Source organism: Heterodontus francisci, chromosome 17 (assembly GCF_036365525.1).
Source record: "Heterodontus francisci isolate sHetFra1 chromosome 17, sHetFra1.hap1, whole genome shotgun sequence".
Classification (NCBI taxonomy): domain Eukaryota; kingdom Metazoa; phylum Chordata; class Chondrichthyes; order Heterodontiformes; family Heterodontidae; genus Heterodontus; species Heterodontus francisci.
In genome coordinates, this window is record NC_090387.1 from 27,358,769 (window position 1) to 27,373,181 (window position 14,413).

General features: G+C 41.9%; 1 protein-coding gene across 1 annotated transcript in view; it reads right to left on the reverse strand.

Moving 5' to 3' along the window:
- LOC137378786 (beta,beta-carotene 15,15'-dioxygenase-like) overlaps positions 1 to 14,413 on the reverse strand; it is a 48,942-nt gene that overhangs the window by 24,177 nt on the left and 10,352 nt on the right. Inside the window, exons 5-6 of the mRNA XM_068049185.1 lie at positions 11,954 to 12,101; positions 7,003 to 7,220 (exon numbers count right to left, since the gene is read on the reverse strand). Coding sequence (XP_067905286.1) covers positions 7,003 to 7,220; positions 11,954 to 12,101 — 366 coding nt within the window. The remainder of the gene's footprint in view (positions 1 to 7,002; positions 7,221 to 11,953; positions 12,102 to 14,413) is intronic.

The window sequence follows — 14,413 nt, forward strand, 5'->3', positions numbered from 1 at the left end:
CCCTTAGTCATCCTCATATTTCTGACATACGCGTAAAAGGCCTTGGGGTTTTCTTTTATCCTACCCGCCAAGCATTTTTCATGCCCTCTCTTAGCTCTCCTAATCCCTTTCTTCAGATCCTTCCTGGCCATCTTGTATCCCTCCAGAGCTATGCCTGTGCCCTTTTTCCTCAACTTTATATACGCATCCTTCTTCTTCCTAACAAGACTCTCAACCTCTCTTGTCAACCACGGTTCCCTCACATGACCATCCCTTCCCTGTCTGACAGGGACATGCTTATCAATGGCCCCTACTATCTGCTCCTTGAAAAAGTTCCACATTTCGACCGTGCCCTTCCCTGCCAGCATATGCTCCCAACTTATGCTCCTCAGTTCCTGCCTGACAGCATCATATCTACCCTTCCCCCAATTGTAAACCTTGCCCTGTTGCACATACCTATCCCTCTCCATTACCACAGTGAATGCTACAGAATTGTGATCACTATCTCCAAAGTGCTCGCCCACCAACAGCTCTATCACTTGCCCTGGTTCATTACCTAGTACCAAATCCAATATTGCCTCCCCTCTGGTCGGGCAGTCTACATACTGAGTCAGAAAAGCTTCCTGGACATACTGCACAAACACTACCCCATCCAAACTATTCGATCTAAAGAGTTGCCAATCAATATTTGGGAAGTTGAAATCCCCCATAATTACTACCCTGTGACTTCTGCTCCTTTCCAAAATCTGTTTCCCAATCTGCTCTTCCACCTCCCTGCTGCTATTGGGGGGCCTATAGAAAACTCCCATCAAAGTAGAAGTGTCATCCAGTCTGGACGGAATACATCCCAGGTTGCTGAGGGAAGTAAGGGTGGAACTGGTGGAGGTTCGGGCCATAATCTTTGAATCCTCCCTAAATGTGGGAGTAGTACCAGGGGACTGCAGGTTTGCAAACGTTGCACTGCTTTAAAAAAAAGGGGAGAGGCATAAATCTGGCAAATACAAGCCAGTCAACCTAACATCAGTTTTGGGGATACACTTGAGACATTAATCCAGGTCAAAATTAATTGGCACTTGGAAAAATATGGGTTAATAAAATGAAATAATATATAAAACAGATTTGTTTGAGAAAGATCATGTTTGGCCAACTTGCTTGAGTACTTTGATGATGTATTGGGGAGGGATGATAAGGGTAGTGCGGTTGATGTGATGTACACGGAGTTTCAAAAGGTGTTTGATAAAGCACCACATAATAGACTTGCTAGCAAAATTGAAGCCTATGGGATTAAAGGGGCAGTTGCTGTGTGGATACGAAACTGGGTTAGAGAGAAAGCAGAGAGTACTGGTGAATGATTGTTTTTTCTGACTGAAGGGAACTGGGCAGTGGTGTCCCCCAGGGGTCGGTATTGGGACCAAATATATTTGGTATATATTAATGACCAGGATTTGGGTATACAGTGCATAGATTCAACACAGAGAATTTTTAAGGCAATGTAAACTACTTGGTACCATTTTATATGGGGTGTAGGAACAGAGAGAGCTGGGGGTGTGTACATCTAATTTACAACACATTGGATGGGCTTTTATCAGCTGTGTGGAGGTGGCTTTGGAGGCAGGAGGGCGAGGAAATTCTGGAAGTTATGTGTTGGGTCATCTATCCGACACATTCCCACCTCCGAGCTTTACGCCAGATGCAGGGTCTGACCGGTACTGGCTACCTGCCCAGCAGCAGTGGGTAGCTAATTAAGATCAGCTCAGTGCCCACAGGGACAAATTGGTTATTTGTCAGGGACCTCCTGCTGAAGCCAAAGCCTGGCAGGTGCCTGGAGATGGCCACCTGGTGGCAGGCTGGGGGGGCGGGGCCATGTGGCCTTTAATTTCACCCATCTCCACCCCCCCACCCGCCCCCAGAGCCATCAGTACCCTAGGCCAACAGCTGCAGCTGTGGGCCATCCTGTGGAGGGATCTTGAGGCAACTTTGTGGTCTCCCACCTACATTGGCAGCACCAACCTCTCCCGGTGGCACTGTCCACAGCCTCAGGCGTTCCAAATGGCCCTCCCTTTTGCGCAGCCTACCTGCCTGGAGGGACCTGTTAATTGGCCACCTCTGGGAAGATCGTACAGGCAGGCAGGACTCAGACCCACAAATGGTCCCGGCCCCTGAGAATCTTGTAAATTCAGAAGATTTCTCCCATTGTTCAAAGTTAGGTCTGTGCATTTCAAAACAGTTCCACTTCTTAAAATCTCCCGGACTAAACAGAATGAAGTTACTGCATATTTATGTGCATCAAGAGTATGTTGTATCCATGCAACACCTATTAATCTGTTAATTGTGTATCAATTGTTTTATTATATGCAGGTGGAGGGTGTTAATTGCAGTCTTGCTTGAGCAGTTATAAGCAGGCATTGAGACTGGTGGAGAGTTTTTTGTGAGGAGTTATATGTTTGTAATCCTTTTACTTTGTACAATATGAAACTGAGTAAAGATAGACTACAGCTTTATCCTTCCATAACAAGCTTTCTGGAGTATAACAAGGTAGCAGAGGTTAGTTGCTCAAGCTGAAGGTTGGAAACTAGGATTGTTTTTTACATAGAAAACTAAAATCTCATGGGCTATTGTGGAAAATACAGCCGAAAGCAAGCTTAAATTGTCAGGGTATAATTACCCTCTGATGTTCTCTGAGTCTGAACCATATGAACAGTGGAAGAATTAAGTGGATATGTGGACATGGGTTACAGCTCTACTAAAGAGGGAACAAGGTATGGCCTTAGCGTTCTCACTTCCTACAAAAAGTAAAATCAAATGTAAAGTGTTTTGTGAACTAGATGCTCATCAGTTGGATGCTGATGAAGGGTTGGATCTTCTGCTAGAATTCTTGGATGAAATTTACAAGAAAGATGACCTATTGAAAGCATTTGAGGCATGGTCAGACTTTGATAGATTTCAGAAAACAGATGGCTATTCAATAGAGGAATATCATGGACTTTAACAGACTGCATAGAAGATTGAGGAAATTCAATTTGGAGATCCCTGGTTCAGTGCTAGCTTTTAAATTGCTAGATTGTGCTAGGGTGTCATATATGGGCAGGCTCCTGGTTCTAACTGAGGTTTGATTCTTTGACAAAGACTTCCTATTGAATCAAATGTCTGCTGCCTTAAAGAAATTCCTCCAGCCCTGGTAGAAAAACAGGGCATTCTGCGGTGACACAAAATGTAGGACTCAATGTTTGCAAGATTTTGAAATGGTCCAGATACTAGAAGCAGGCATAAGTACAATGGAAGAGTTAAAGACTGGAGGAATGAGGATGAGCACCTTTAGCAATGCTATCTGGATTCACTTCATTGTATTGATGCAAGGTTAAGGAGTATAAAAGTACTACCAGCTTTAGGTTTGGTGATGACAACACACTGAAGTCACTGAAGAGAGCAGTAATTCCGTGTAAAATAGCTGGGGTAAGCCACTTTATCAGTACTGATGTAGTCTCTAGTGAGATACCTTAACTGTTAAGTAAGCCTTCAATGAAAAAGGCACAAATGAAACTCGACAAGGTAATTATTTTTGGAAAGTCAGTAAATTTGCAGTTTACTCCATCAGGGCATTATTGTATATCTTAACAAAATCTGATGTTTCTAGTCAGAGTGTTGAACAATGGCATCAATTGTTAAGAATCAGAGATAAAAAGCAAATTGTCTTAAAGTTACACAGACAGTTTTCTCACCCTTCTTGTCACAGATTAACAATTCTGCTAAAAGGTGCAAGTGTGATTGATGAAGAGTATACAAGGATAATAGAAGAGATTAGCAAAAAGTGTGAACTCTGTAAAAAGTATCGGAGGACACCATCACGTCCTATTGTAAGCCTTCCATTGGCACGTGAGTTTAATGAGGTATGGATTTAAAGGTGTGGGACAAAGACAAGAATATTTTCATTCTACATTTTATAGATGCAGCAACTAGATTTAGTCTTTCTGTAATAATAAATAGCAAGGACAAAAGGGTGATTATAGACATTATTATGGAGAAATGGATAAGGACTGGACAAGTTCAGAGACGTGTGAAAACAGGAACATTCTGGTTATGAATACTGCAGCTGAGAGTCCTTTCAGCAATGGACTCTGAAAGGAATCATGCAGTGGTTGATGAAATGCTGCATAAAATCTTAGCTGACCAACCAAACGTCAAGTTGACAACTGCCCTGGCATGGGTGGTTCACACTAAGAATTCACTTCAGATGGTTGGAGGATATAGTTCCTATCAACTGGTCTATGGGCGGAATCCCAAATTGCCTTCTGTACTGTGCAAAAGTCCTCCTGCTCTAAAAGGTACTACAATTAGTTCCATTTTTTCTGCACATTTGAATGCTTTACATGCAGGGAGACGAGCTTTCATCAAGGCTGAGGACTCTTAAAATTTGCAGAGCTCTGAGGCATCACATAAGGCCGTCTGAGGCACATTTTAATTCAGGAGATTTGGTGTATTATAAAAGAGAGGGTCATAGGGAATGGAAGGGCCCTGGTAAGGTAATTGGTCGTGATGGTAAGACAATAGTCATCAAGCATGGAAATCAAACTGTTAAGGTTCATTCTTCACAATTGATCGGAGTTGATTACAAAATCTCAGAATCTGAGCAGTTGATAGAGGGCAACAATGCACCTTGTACATCAAATACTCGTGTGTTTTGTTATGAAGGTTCTGAGCAACAGAATGCGGTAGATCAAGGGTTGGATAGTAATGTGAGGGATCACGATGCTCAGGAAAGAGCTATCGCATCCAAAGAACAATTGCCCCGAGTAGGTACTCAGATGACATTTATTCCAGAGGGATCTGATAGATGGAGGGATGTAACAATTGTGGGACGTGCAGGAAAATCTACAGGCAAGTTTAAATATTGGTTAAATGTTCAACATGATGGCCAGGAAGCAAGGTCCATGGACTGGCAGAATGGGGTGAAAGAGTGGAGGGTAAGAAAGTGCAGTGCATGGTCTAATAGTGGGTCTGGAAGTGACTCTTGCGTAAGGAAGCGATTACATACTGGAGAAAGAGCCTCTGATAATGTGCGAGGGAGATCTTTTAGCAGTAGTCCCGAAAGATGTCAAAGTGCTAATAGAGGCCGTAGTTGAGCAAATTCCACAATGAAACGAAGACCAGAGAGCAGTCTCAGAATAGAACTAGAAGTCCTCATGATCGTGAAGTTTTAGTGGCCGCCAATAAATTTGAACATAAACTAATAACAGAAGCAAAACATAAGGAATGAGAGAGTTGGAGAGAGTTTGGAGTCTATTCTGAGGTACCAGATAGGAGACAGCCAGCCTTGTCACATAGATGGATTTGTACTGAAAAAGTCCCTCCCGATGGAACTTAGAAGGCTAAAGCGAGGCTAGTTGCGAGGGGTTTTGAAGAGTGATACTGATGTTAGAGTGGATTCTCCTACAGCTGGAAAAGTAATCTTGAAAATCCTTTTAGCTCTTTTAGCCACATATTCTTGGGAGTGTAGATCCATTGACATAAAAGCCGCATTTCTGCAGGGTGATACTTTTCAGAGAGGAGTGTTTCTGAAACCACCCAAAGAGGCAGCAGATACAGAAAGAAAACTATGGAAACCGAACAAATGCATCTACGGCCTTAATGATGCTTCCAGGGTGTGGTATTTCTCAGAGATCTGTTTTGTTGAAAATTGGTTGTGTTCAACTAAAAGCAGATCCTGCAATATTTTATTGGTATCATAAAGGGAAAGTTTCAGGCATCTTCATGATGCACGTTGATGATTTCCTATGGGGTGGTACTGCAGATTTTGAGAAACATGTTATTGATAAGATTTGAGCAAAATTTAAGATTGGGTGTCAAGCTTGTGGGGCCTTTAAATATATTAATTTAGATATTAAGCAGACTAAGTATGGAATAACTTTCAATCAAAAATCCTTTTAGAGGGTGTTACTCCCATCTCTGTTAGTTAGGTCATCACAGAAAGATGATGATCTATCTAAAGCTGAGGCTGAGCAATTGTGAAGCTTGATTGGTCAATTAAGCTGGTTGGGCTCTAAGACTAAGCCAGATGCTAGTTTCAATGTTAAGCACAATGATGAAACATCTGAAAGTTGAGAATGTTTTAAGAGCAAATAAAACATTTAAAAAAAACTAAATCTGGAGAACTGTGTATTGAAGTTCCCATCCTTAGGTGACCAAAAGAATATGAAGCTAATAATTTATAGTGATGCTTCACATGCTAAGCTTGATGATGGGTATTCAATTGGAGCTAGTTTCATAATATTTCTGATGGGTGAAAATGGGAAATGTCCTTTAGCTTGGGATGCTCAGAAAATAAAACAGATTGTTAAAAGCACTTTAGATGCAGAAACACTGGGTCTTGTAGAGGCAGTGGATATGGGGTTCTATTTGTCAAATATTTTGGTGAAATTCTGAACAAGGGACAGACTGAAGATAGGATACCATTGAATGTTATGTGGATAACCGTTCTTTGTGGGACAACGTAGGCTCTACAAAAAGTGTGAGTGAGAAAAGACTATGTATTGACCTTGCTGGATTGAAACAAATGCTGGAGAGAAAGGAAATCTCCAAATTTAAATGGGTAGATGCAAGTCATCAGCTATCCAATTGTTTCACAAAAATAAATGTTAGTACAAGGAAATTGTTAGGGGTGCTGGAGGTGGTATCTCACGATGTAATACTTTGTACCCAATATGGAATTTATTTTAATTTATTTTGAAATGTTCTTTGAGCATATTAATCCACATCATATTATGAAAGAAAGGAATCTGTTAATTGTGTTTCAATTGTTTGATTATATGCAGGTGGAGGATGTTAACTGGGGTCTTGAGCACTTATAAGCAGACACCTACTGAGACTGGTGGAGGTTTTGACTGAGGAATCACACATTTGTAATCCTTTTACTCTGTACAATAAATGTGAAACTGAGTAAAGATAGGCTCCAGCTTTATCCATCCATAACAACACCCACGTACTTCACTTGGAGTTTAGATTGGTTAAATGTAAAACTAAAACTACCTTGTCGCCCGGGTGCCAACCCAGACAGCTGGCCCAGTTCAATCCTTTGAAGTAGGCTGCAGCCATTTTAAATATATCCAACTTAAATGGCTGTTCTATGAAGACAACGTAGTTTTCGGTGATACCAAAGCTGTGGTAGTAACTGGGACTGAGGAGTGAGCGGCATGGAATGGAACATAATATTTCACAATTTTTAAAGCACGCATTCTTTGTATCATCTGTTTGTTGCAAAATAAAAGGAATATTAGTTACAAAATTGTAGAAAATAATGATTTTAAAAGCTAATATGGCGCTTTGCAACCAGGCAAATTAATGATAGAAAAGTCCCCCTAAGGGGAAAGTATTTCTTAACAATCTTACTCAAATTTCTCTCACTGAAATTTCACAGTTCTGAAAGTTGTGGAATTACTATCCCAAATCCCAACTTTATTTATTATTTAGGGTCGAATTTCTTGATGGCTATTCTAGTGACTCAGTGGCTTTAGTCAGTAAGTCACTGAGCCACAGATACCTAGACGGTCCCAAATTTGATTTTTGGTATGTGCTCTCAGCTGTGGCAGTAGTCATAGTGCTACAATTGGTCTTAGTTCCCATGGGCTAGGGAGGCAATAATTGGCCAGGCTTCCTCCGCCTTCACAGTGGCGCAGTGGTTAGCACCGCAGTCTCACAGCTCCAGGGACCCGGGTTCGATTCCGGGTACTGCCTGTGTGGAGTTTGCAAGTTCTCCCTGTGTCTGCGTGGGTTTTCTCCGGGTGCTCCGGTTTCCTCCCACAAGCCAAAAGACTTGCAGGTTGATAGGTTAATTGGCCATTATAAATTGTCACTAGTATAGGTAGGTGGTAGGGGAATATAGGGACAGGTGGGGATGTTTGGTAGGAATATGGGATTAGTGTAGGATTAGTATAAATGGGTGGTTGATGTTCGGCACAGACTCGGTGGGCCGAAGGGCCTGTTTCAGTGCTGTATCTCTAATCTAATCTAATCATACTATTTAGCAATCCAGAAATGCATGTGCGACAGCTGCCAAATCTCACTGCTAAGGTTCACATATCAGACAGAAGTCATATCTGAGCAGAGTCAGCACCTTGAGCAGAAATAATTGGCAAGAGAAAAGGAAATTTTAGGATGGGGTTTCTACACATACTTCCAGGTTGTGTGTGAGTGTTATGAACACCGGAATTGGTAGTATGATTATGGTTTTAAAAACTGTGATCTTTAATACAGTGTTAAATGGACATTCAGAGGAGACATGTGACCTCATTCCGATTCTGCCCAGAGACAAGTTGCAATTTTTAACACCTAGAAACACAAAGGCCCAGATGGTTTTGCTATGGCCAGACGTATGGACTGTGTCGCTGGGTCAAAATTCTGGAACTCCCTTCCTAACAGCACTGATGGTGGACCTACACCCCAAGGAATGCCATGGTTCAAGAAGGCAGTTCACCATCACCTTCTCAAGGGCAATTAAGGATGGGCAGTAAATGCTGGCCTAGCCAGCAATGCCCACAACCCAAGAACGAATAAAAGATAATGACTATTGACTTTTAATCTGAATCAACAGGCTTTCCTAGGTCAGGCAGGCTGTAAGGAAGAAAGGAAGACCAGCAAGCTGTCAGTGGCAAACTCTAGAGAGAGAGAGACAGAGAGAAAAAAGACGGCCAGGGTCACCAGAGATTGCCTTATTAACGGAAGACCAGTCGAATGTGCTCGGAAGAAGTAAGTGAAAAGGACATTTGTGAAGGACACTCAGAGAACCAATCCATTGCAACTGGGAGGAGTTTGGGACTTTTAACCACAAGGATAACTTTTTTTTTTGCTGAGAACACTAACATGTAAATGTAGTGTGGGGTTTTCAAGTGTGTTAATGGGAAATACTTTTCTCTGTAATTTAGTGTATTAGCTACCTGCTAACTGCTGTTTAGTTAATGCTGATTTTTAGTTTAGTTGTTATAGGAGAAGTCTTAAAACATGCAATCCTGTCATGTAATTCTTTAATCAGTCTGGGGAGTTCATACATCTTGTTTTAAAGTTAACTGTCTCTACTGAGGTCGTAACAGTGAGCAACAATTATTAAGGATAAAAGGCAACAAGATGTGACAGTGATATCAGCAAGTGCATAGGTTGTTGAATTTTATAATTTATTACTTTCCTGCTGATTCCTTGGTGAGATAGCAGAAGAGCACCTGGTGCAACATTTGTTGGCGGGCTTATTGGCTGGGTTTGTCGGTATTGAGGTTCCTTGGTGATTGAGGAAGGATTGGGAACAAGCAGAAAGGGAACACAGGGCTGCATTAACACAGGCCTCTGGAGCCCATGCCTATGGGTTTCAGCCAAAAAGGGGCCTGGGAGTTTAGCTACCTGATTGTGATTGGGGTGCCTGTGCCTTGCAGCCTGCATGTAGTCCCAGCAACAACAGGATATGTTGGAGAAGCTTGTGAACAGAGCGGGCAAAGTAGAAGATGCCAACAGAGCCTCATGGCAGGGGAGGAAGATGCTGAAGAAGCCAAACCCATGACCTCTACTACCTAGCAGGACAAGGGCAGCAGATGCATGGGAACACCACCACCTGCAAATTTCACTCCAAGCCACACCATCCTGGTTTGGAACTATATCGCCGGTTCTTAACTGTCGCTGGGTCAAAATTCTGGACCTCCCTCCCTAACAGCACTATTGGTGTACCTACACCACATGGAATGCAGTGGCAAGGGCCATTCGGGATGGGCAATAAATGCTGGCCTAGCCAGCAATGCCCACATCCCATGAACAAATTTAAAAAAGCCAGTGAGAAGAAGAGAGAAGATGCTGATGGAGCCTCAAAGGAGAGTCGGGAGATATGGTAAAACCTCTAGAAGACTCGGCAGCTTTTCACAAGGTTGGGTATTTAATATTTTCTGTGTTTTAATATGTGTTTGTTTTAATGGCTGCAAGGTGTGTGGGCATGTGGGCTGGAATTTAACATTGAGATGGTGGCCCCGCCCACTAGTTGAAAAGTTGTGGGTGAGCCTGCCTCCGCCGGGCCATGGGAGTTGCACAGAGGCAGGGTTGGTCACAGAGAGGGCCCAAATGTTCTTGGTGCCCTGGGCCTGAGGAAATCTTAATGTGGCCCTGGGAACACTGATGCATCCATCTGATTGTCCTGTTTATCTAGGCATGGCCCACTTGAGACCGCCCCACTTTGTTTTTGGATTTTGAAACCTGACCATTTGAATTTTGATTCTTGAATTCAAATCTTTCCATAGTTAAGTATCTGCAATGCATTTGTCAGAATTTTAATGTAGTTATAGAAATTGACAACATTGAACCAAAATGTGTGATTGTCATTTACTGCTAATGTGTTCTGGTGCAGTTTCTATAAAAGCACCAACTTGCCTAAGGTTCCTAGCCCTTTCACTTCTAAGTTTCAGATTTAAACCCACTTCAGAAGTGACCACATAATCTCTTGCTGACACTTCAGTGCTGTCTGTTGAATCAGCCCTTGAAGTGAAACTCCTCAGATTGAGGTAAAAGATCCTGGCCTAGAAATTAGATCACGCCTGAGGGTCCAATATGGTGTGCGTGGTCTCATTCTGTGCCATATTGGTGAGGATCCTGAGTAGGGATCTAGGGCACCTGCCTGCTACTGACATTAAGCACATGCAAATCAGGGGCTTAACACCAGTTTCAGGCCCCTTTGTGAAATTAAACTGTGAATGACCACCGCATGCAGCATGGTGGCTGCTCGCCAAAAGGCAAGTTTGAAGCATTTTACTTACCTTATTGTGGAGCCAGGAGAATTATGAATGCTACCCCGGCTCCACATTAAATCTGTGGGCCGCTGCCAGCCATCGTTCAAACCCTCCTGAGTGATTTCCACTTTTCCTGAAGATCTCGGTTAGTCACTGAGCTGACTGATCCTGTTGTTCCCCACCGCCGGCCCCACAACCGGCAAGCTATCTTTTGGGATCGCAAATGGTGCCCTCAGCTCACTAGTACTGTACTAATGAGGCTGGCAGACCAATTTTCCTTGGTGCTGTCATCAACCTCATTAGGTGTGTGCTGTGTGTGTTACAGCAGGCTCACGCCCAATTTGAGCAGATATAATTTCTAGACCTCCATGTAGCTATTTGAAAAGGAGCAGCGGAAAATCCGGAACAATAATCCTTCTTCAACTATCACCACTAAACAGGGTATTTGGTCATTTCTTGACTATTTGTGGGACCTTGCAGTGCATATAGTTAGCTCCTGCATTTTTAAAATATTTGTTCATGGGATGTGGGTATCGCTGGCAAGAGCAACATTTATTATCCTTTCCTAATCTACCTTGAGAAGGTAGTGGTGAGCCTGCAGAACTCCAGTAACTTCACTGCAAAAGTGATCCATTGGCTGCATAGCACTCACAGGCACCCTAAGGCTAATATTAGATGTGACATGAATGTAAGTTCTTTCTTTATAGTTCAAGATATTTTTTAGCCAGAGTAATTTTTTTCTTAATGAGTCTTTTATTTTCTCACCCATATATAAAGAAATAAATAGAAATTTAAGTTGAGACATTTTGCTAAAATTGAATATTTCACAACATTTTGAACAAGTATCTTAAAAAGCATTAAAAATAGTTCAGTCAGCAGATGAACCACGTGGTGTGGTCCTCAGCTATAAAACTCTTAGATCTGATCTCCAGTAACTACTACTGTAACACAGCAAGAGGAACTACATTGGTTTCCCTGTTTCTGACTTGAAACGGTTTGTGGGGTGGTGGCAGTTGAGATAAACCAGAACTCCTGGATCTTGACAATGACCTTATCCCTTCAGGGGGTTACTTCAAGAAATATTTAATTTTTTTTTAAAAAAACAAGCTGACAAAACACTTTGCTTAGAGGAAGTATCAACATCACACTGAACCATACAGGCAAACTAAAACTAAAACCAATCTTTCAGACTTCGCCGTATGATAAAACTTAATCACAGCAGTTACCTGATTTTGTATTTGGTATCTTCACAAACAGGTACTTTGTTTTGCCTTTCTCAGCTATAGAGGTGCCCATATTGTAAGTGTTTCCATTTCCATCATAATGTGGATGAGATGTTGCCAGGTTCAGAGCAACATATTTAGTGTAGTCAACCTATATAAATATCCCAAAGACAAAATAAGCCACTCTTCACCTTTTGAATATCCACTTCCTTTTACTGTTTTGAAACAAAGACTTTTATTATTTTGCATTTAAGAAAATTACTTTTTAGCAAAAATTCAAATTATAATACTTGCCTTTTGTCTGTCCAGACTATTTTGATTGGTCAGTTGAAGGGGCGCGTCTGTTGATGGGTTTACTTGGTGGGCAATGCCTAGCGCACGTGGACGCATGGAAGACTGGAGCATGTGACGGACTTGCGGCTGCCAAGATTGGTGGCAGCGATGGCTGTAATGGCAGCGGTGGGATGGTGGGGGGGAGGAGGTGGGGGGGGGGGGGGTTGTTCGGTGGCGAACCCCAAATCAGCAGGTGGTGAGGGGAGCCCAATATAAAAGTTACCATGGCTAAAGAGATTGCTTTCGTGAGGAATGGGATGGAATTGATGAGAGGGATGGGGATGATATGGGAGGATGGAAGGAATGGGATGGGGAGGGCGTGAGCAATGGCATGGCAAGGATGGAACAGCTTGGATGGGGATGGCATGGGAAGGAGATGGCATGGGAGGGGTGGATGAGATGATTGAATTGGTGAAGGAAACAATTATTTGATACAACTTAATATTTGAAATAAAAACAAAGTGCTGGAAATACTCAGCAGGTCAGGCAGCATCTGTGGAGAGAGAAGCAGAGTTAACGTTTCAGGTCTGTGACCTTTCATCAGAACCGAATATTTGAAAGCTATTCTTTGTGCTAAAAATGAAGATTCACCATTTGAATGAAAAAGTTTCCGAAAAGCTGTCATATGAATTAAATGGATACATCAGCATTGATTCTATAGACGAAGTCTATCTAATTGAGGTATATAAGATGTTTAACGGGATTTACAAAGTATACATAGAGAGGATGTTTCCTCTTGTGGGGCAATCTAGAATGAGAAGTCATAGTTTTAGGATAAGGGGTAGCAGATTTAAAACAGAGATGAGGAGAAATTACTTCTCTCAAAGGGTCGTGAATCTGTGGAATTCACTACCCTAGAGTGCAGTGGATGCCGGGACACTGGGTAAATTTAAGGAGGAGATAGACAGATTTTTAATTAGAAATGGGTTGAAGGGTTATGGAAGAACGGGCAGGAAAGTGAAGTTGAAGCCGAGATTAGATCAGCCATGATCGTATTGAATGGCAGAGCAGGCTCGAGGGGCTGAATTGCCTACTCCTGTTCCTAGTTCTTATGTTCTTATGTAACAGTCTAACTCCAATGGGTATGCCACTGCAAAAAATGCAGACTCAAGGAAGGAGCAATTGTAATGTTGCTGTGCAGCTTAAATCCTCAACAAGGACTTTGTCATGGAACAAGATTGGTTGTTTGTAAGCTGTTTTCTTCGATGATAGATGAAATTATAACAGGCAGATTTCAAGGAAATAGAGCGTTATTCCTTGAATAATATTAAGCCCATCAGATCTAAACCTGCCTTTTCAATTCAGGAGAAAACAGTTCCCAGGTAGACTTTCATATTCTATGACTATAAACAAGTCACAAGACCTTGACAAAATTTGTATTTATATTCCTAGGCGCGGTTTTACACATGGACAGCTTTATGTAGCTTTTTCCAGAGTGCGAAGTTTTGATTCTGTTGAAGTCCTTGGTGAAAGAATAACTAGAAATCCTATATTTAAAAAAGTACTGTTGCAATCGAGATACTAATTTGACCGCAAATGTTTTATGGGTCTCTGCTTGTTGCAGAATATTAGAACACATAGAGAAATTAAAAATTACAGCTATTCATGAAGATTCCATCCATAAAAATGGTCACTGTGACTCTGGGCACTGAGGTACTGTACCATGAAACTGAAGGGACTCAGAAATATAAAATGGAGTATGGTGCTTGAAATTTGGGGCCTTTTAGAAGGAGTCCATCTTTTTCCACTTGTCTACAGAATTTCTAATCTGTTTGTACTACTATAAAGTAAAATCTATAGAGTAAAATCTAGGCCCTTCCCCATGTGAAAGATGAGACATTTAAAGGGATGAATCATCTCAAGCAGAGTAGCATAGTCCACTGGCTATTGGCTCACTCAAATTGTATTAGTAGAGGTCTGGGAGTGGGTAGCCCATTCATCCTCCCTTTCAGAAAATGGTGTGTCTTGCCAGTGGGACAATAAACTTTAATTCAAGAGGAAGGTTAAAACAGAACCATTCCTGGTCAATTGATACAACCAAAATACATCTAAAATATTTAACTGTTGAATATATCTTAGTTAAACATTGGTGACCATTTCCATGTAAACACAACTGTTTACAGAGGTGTA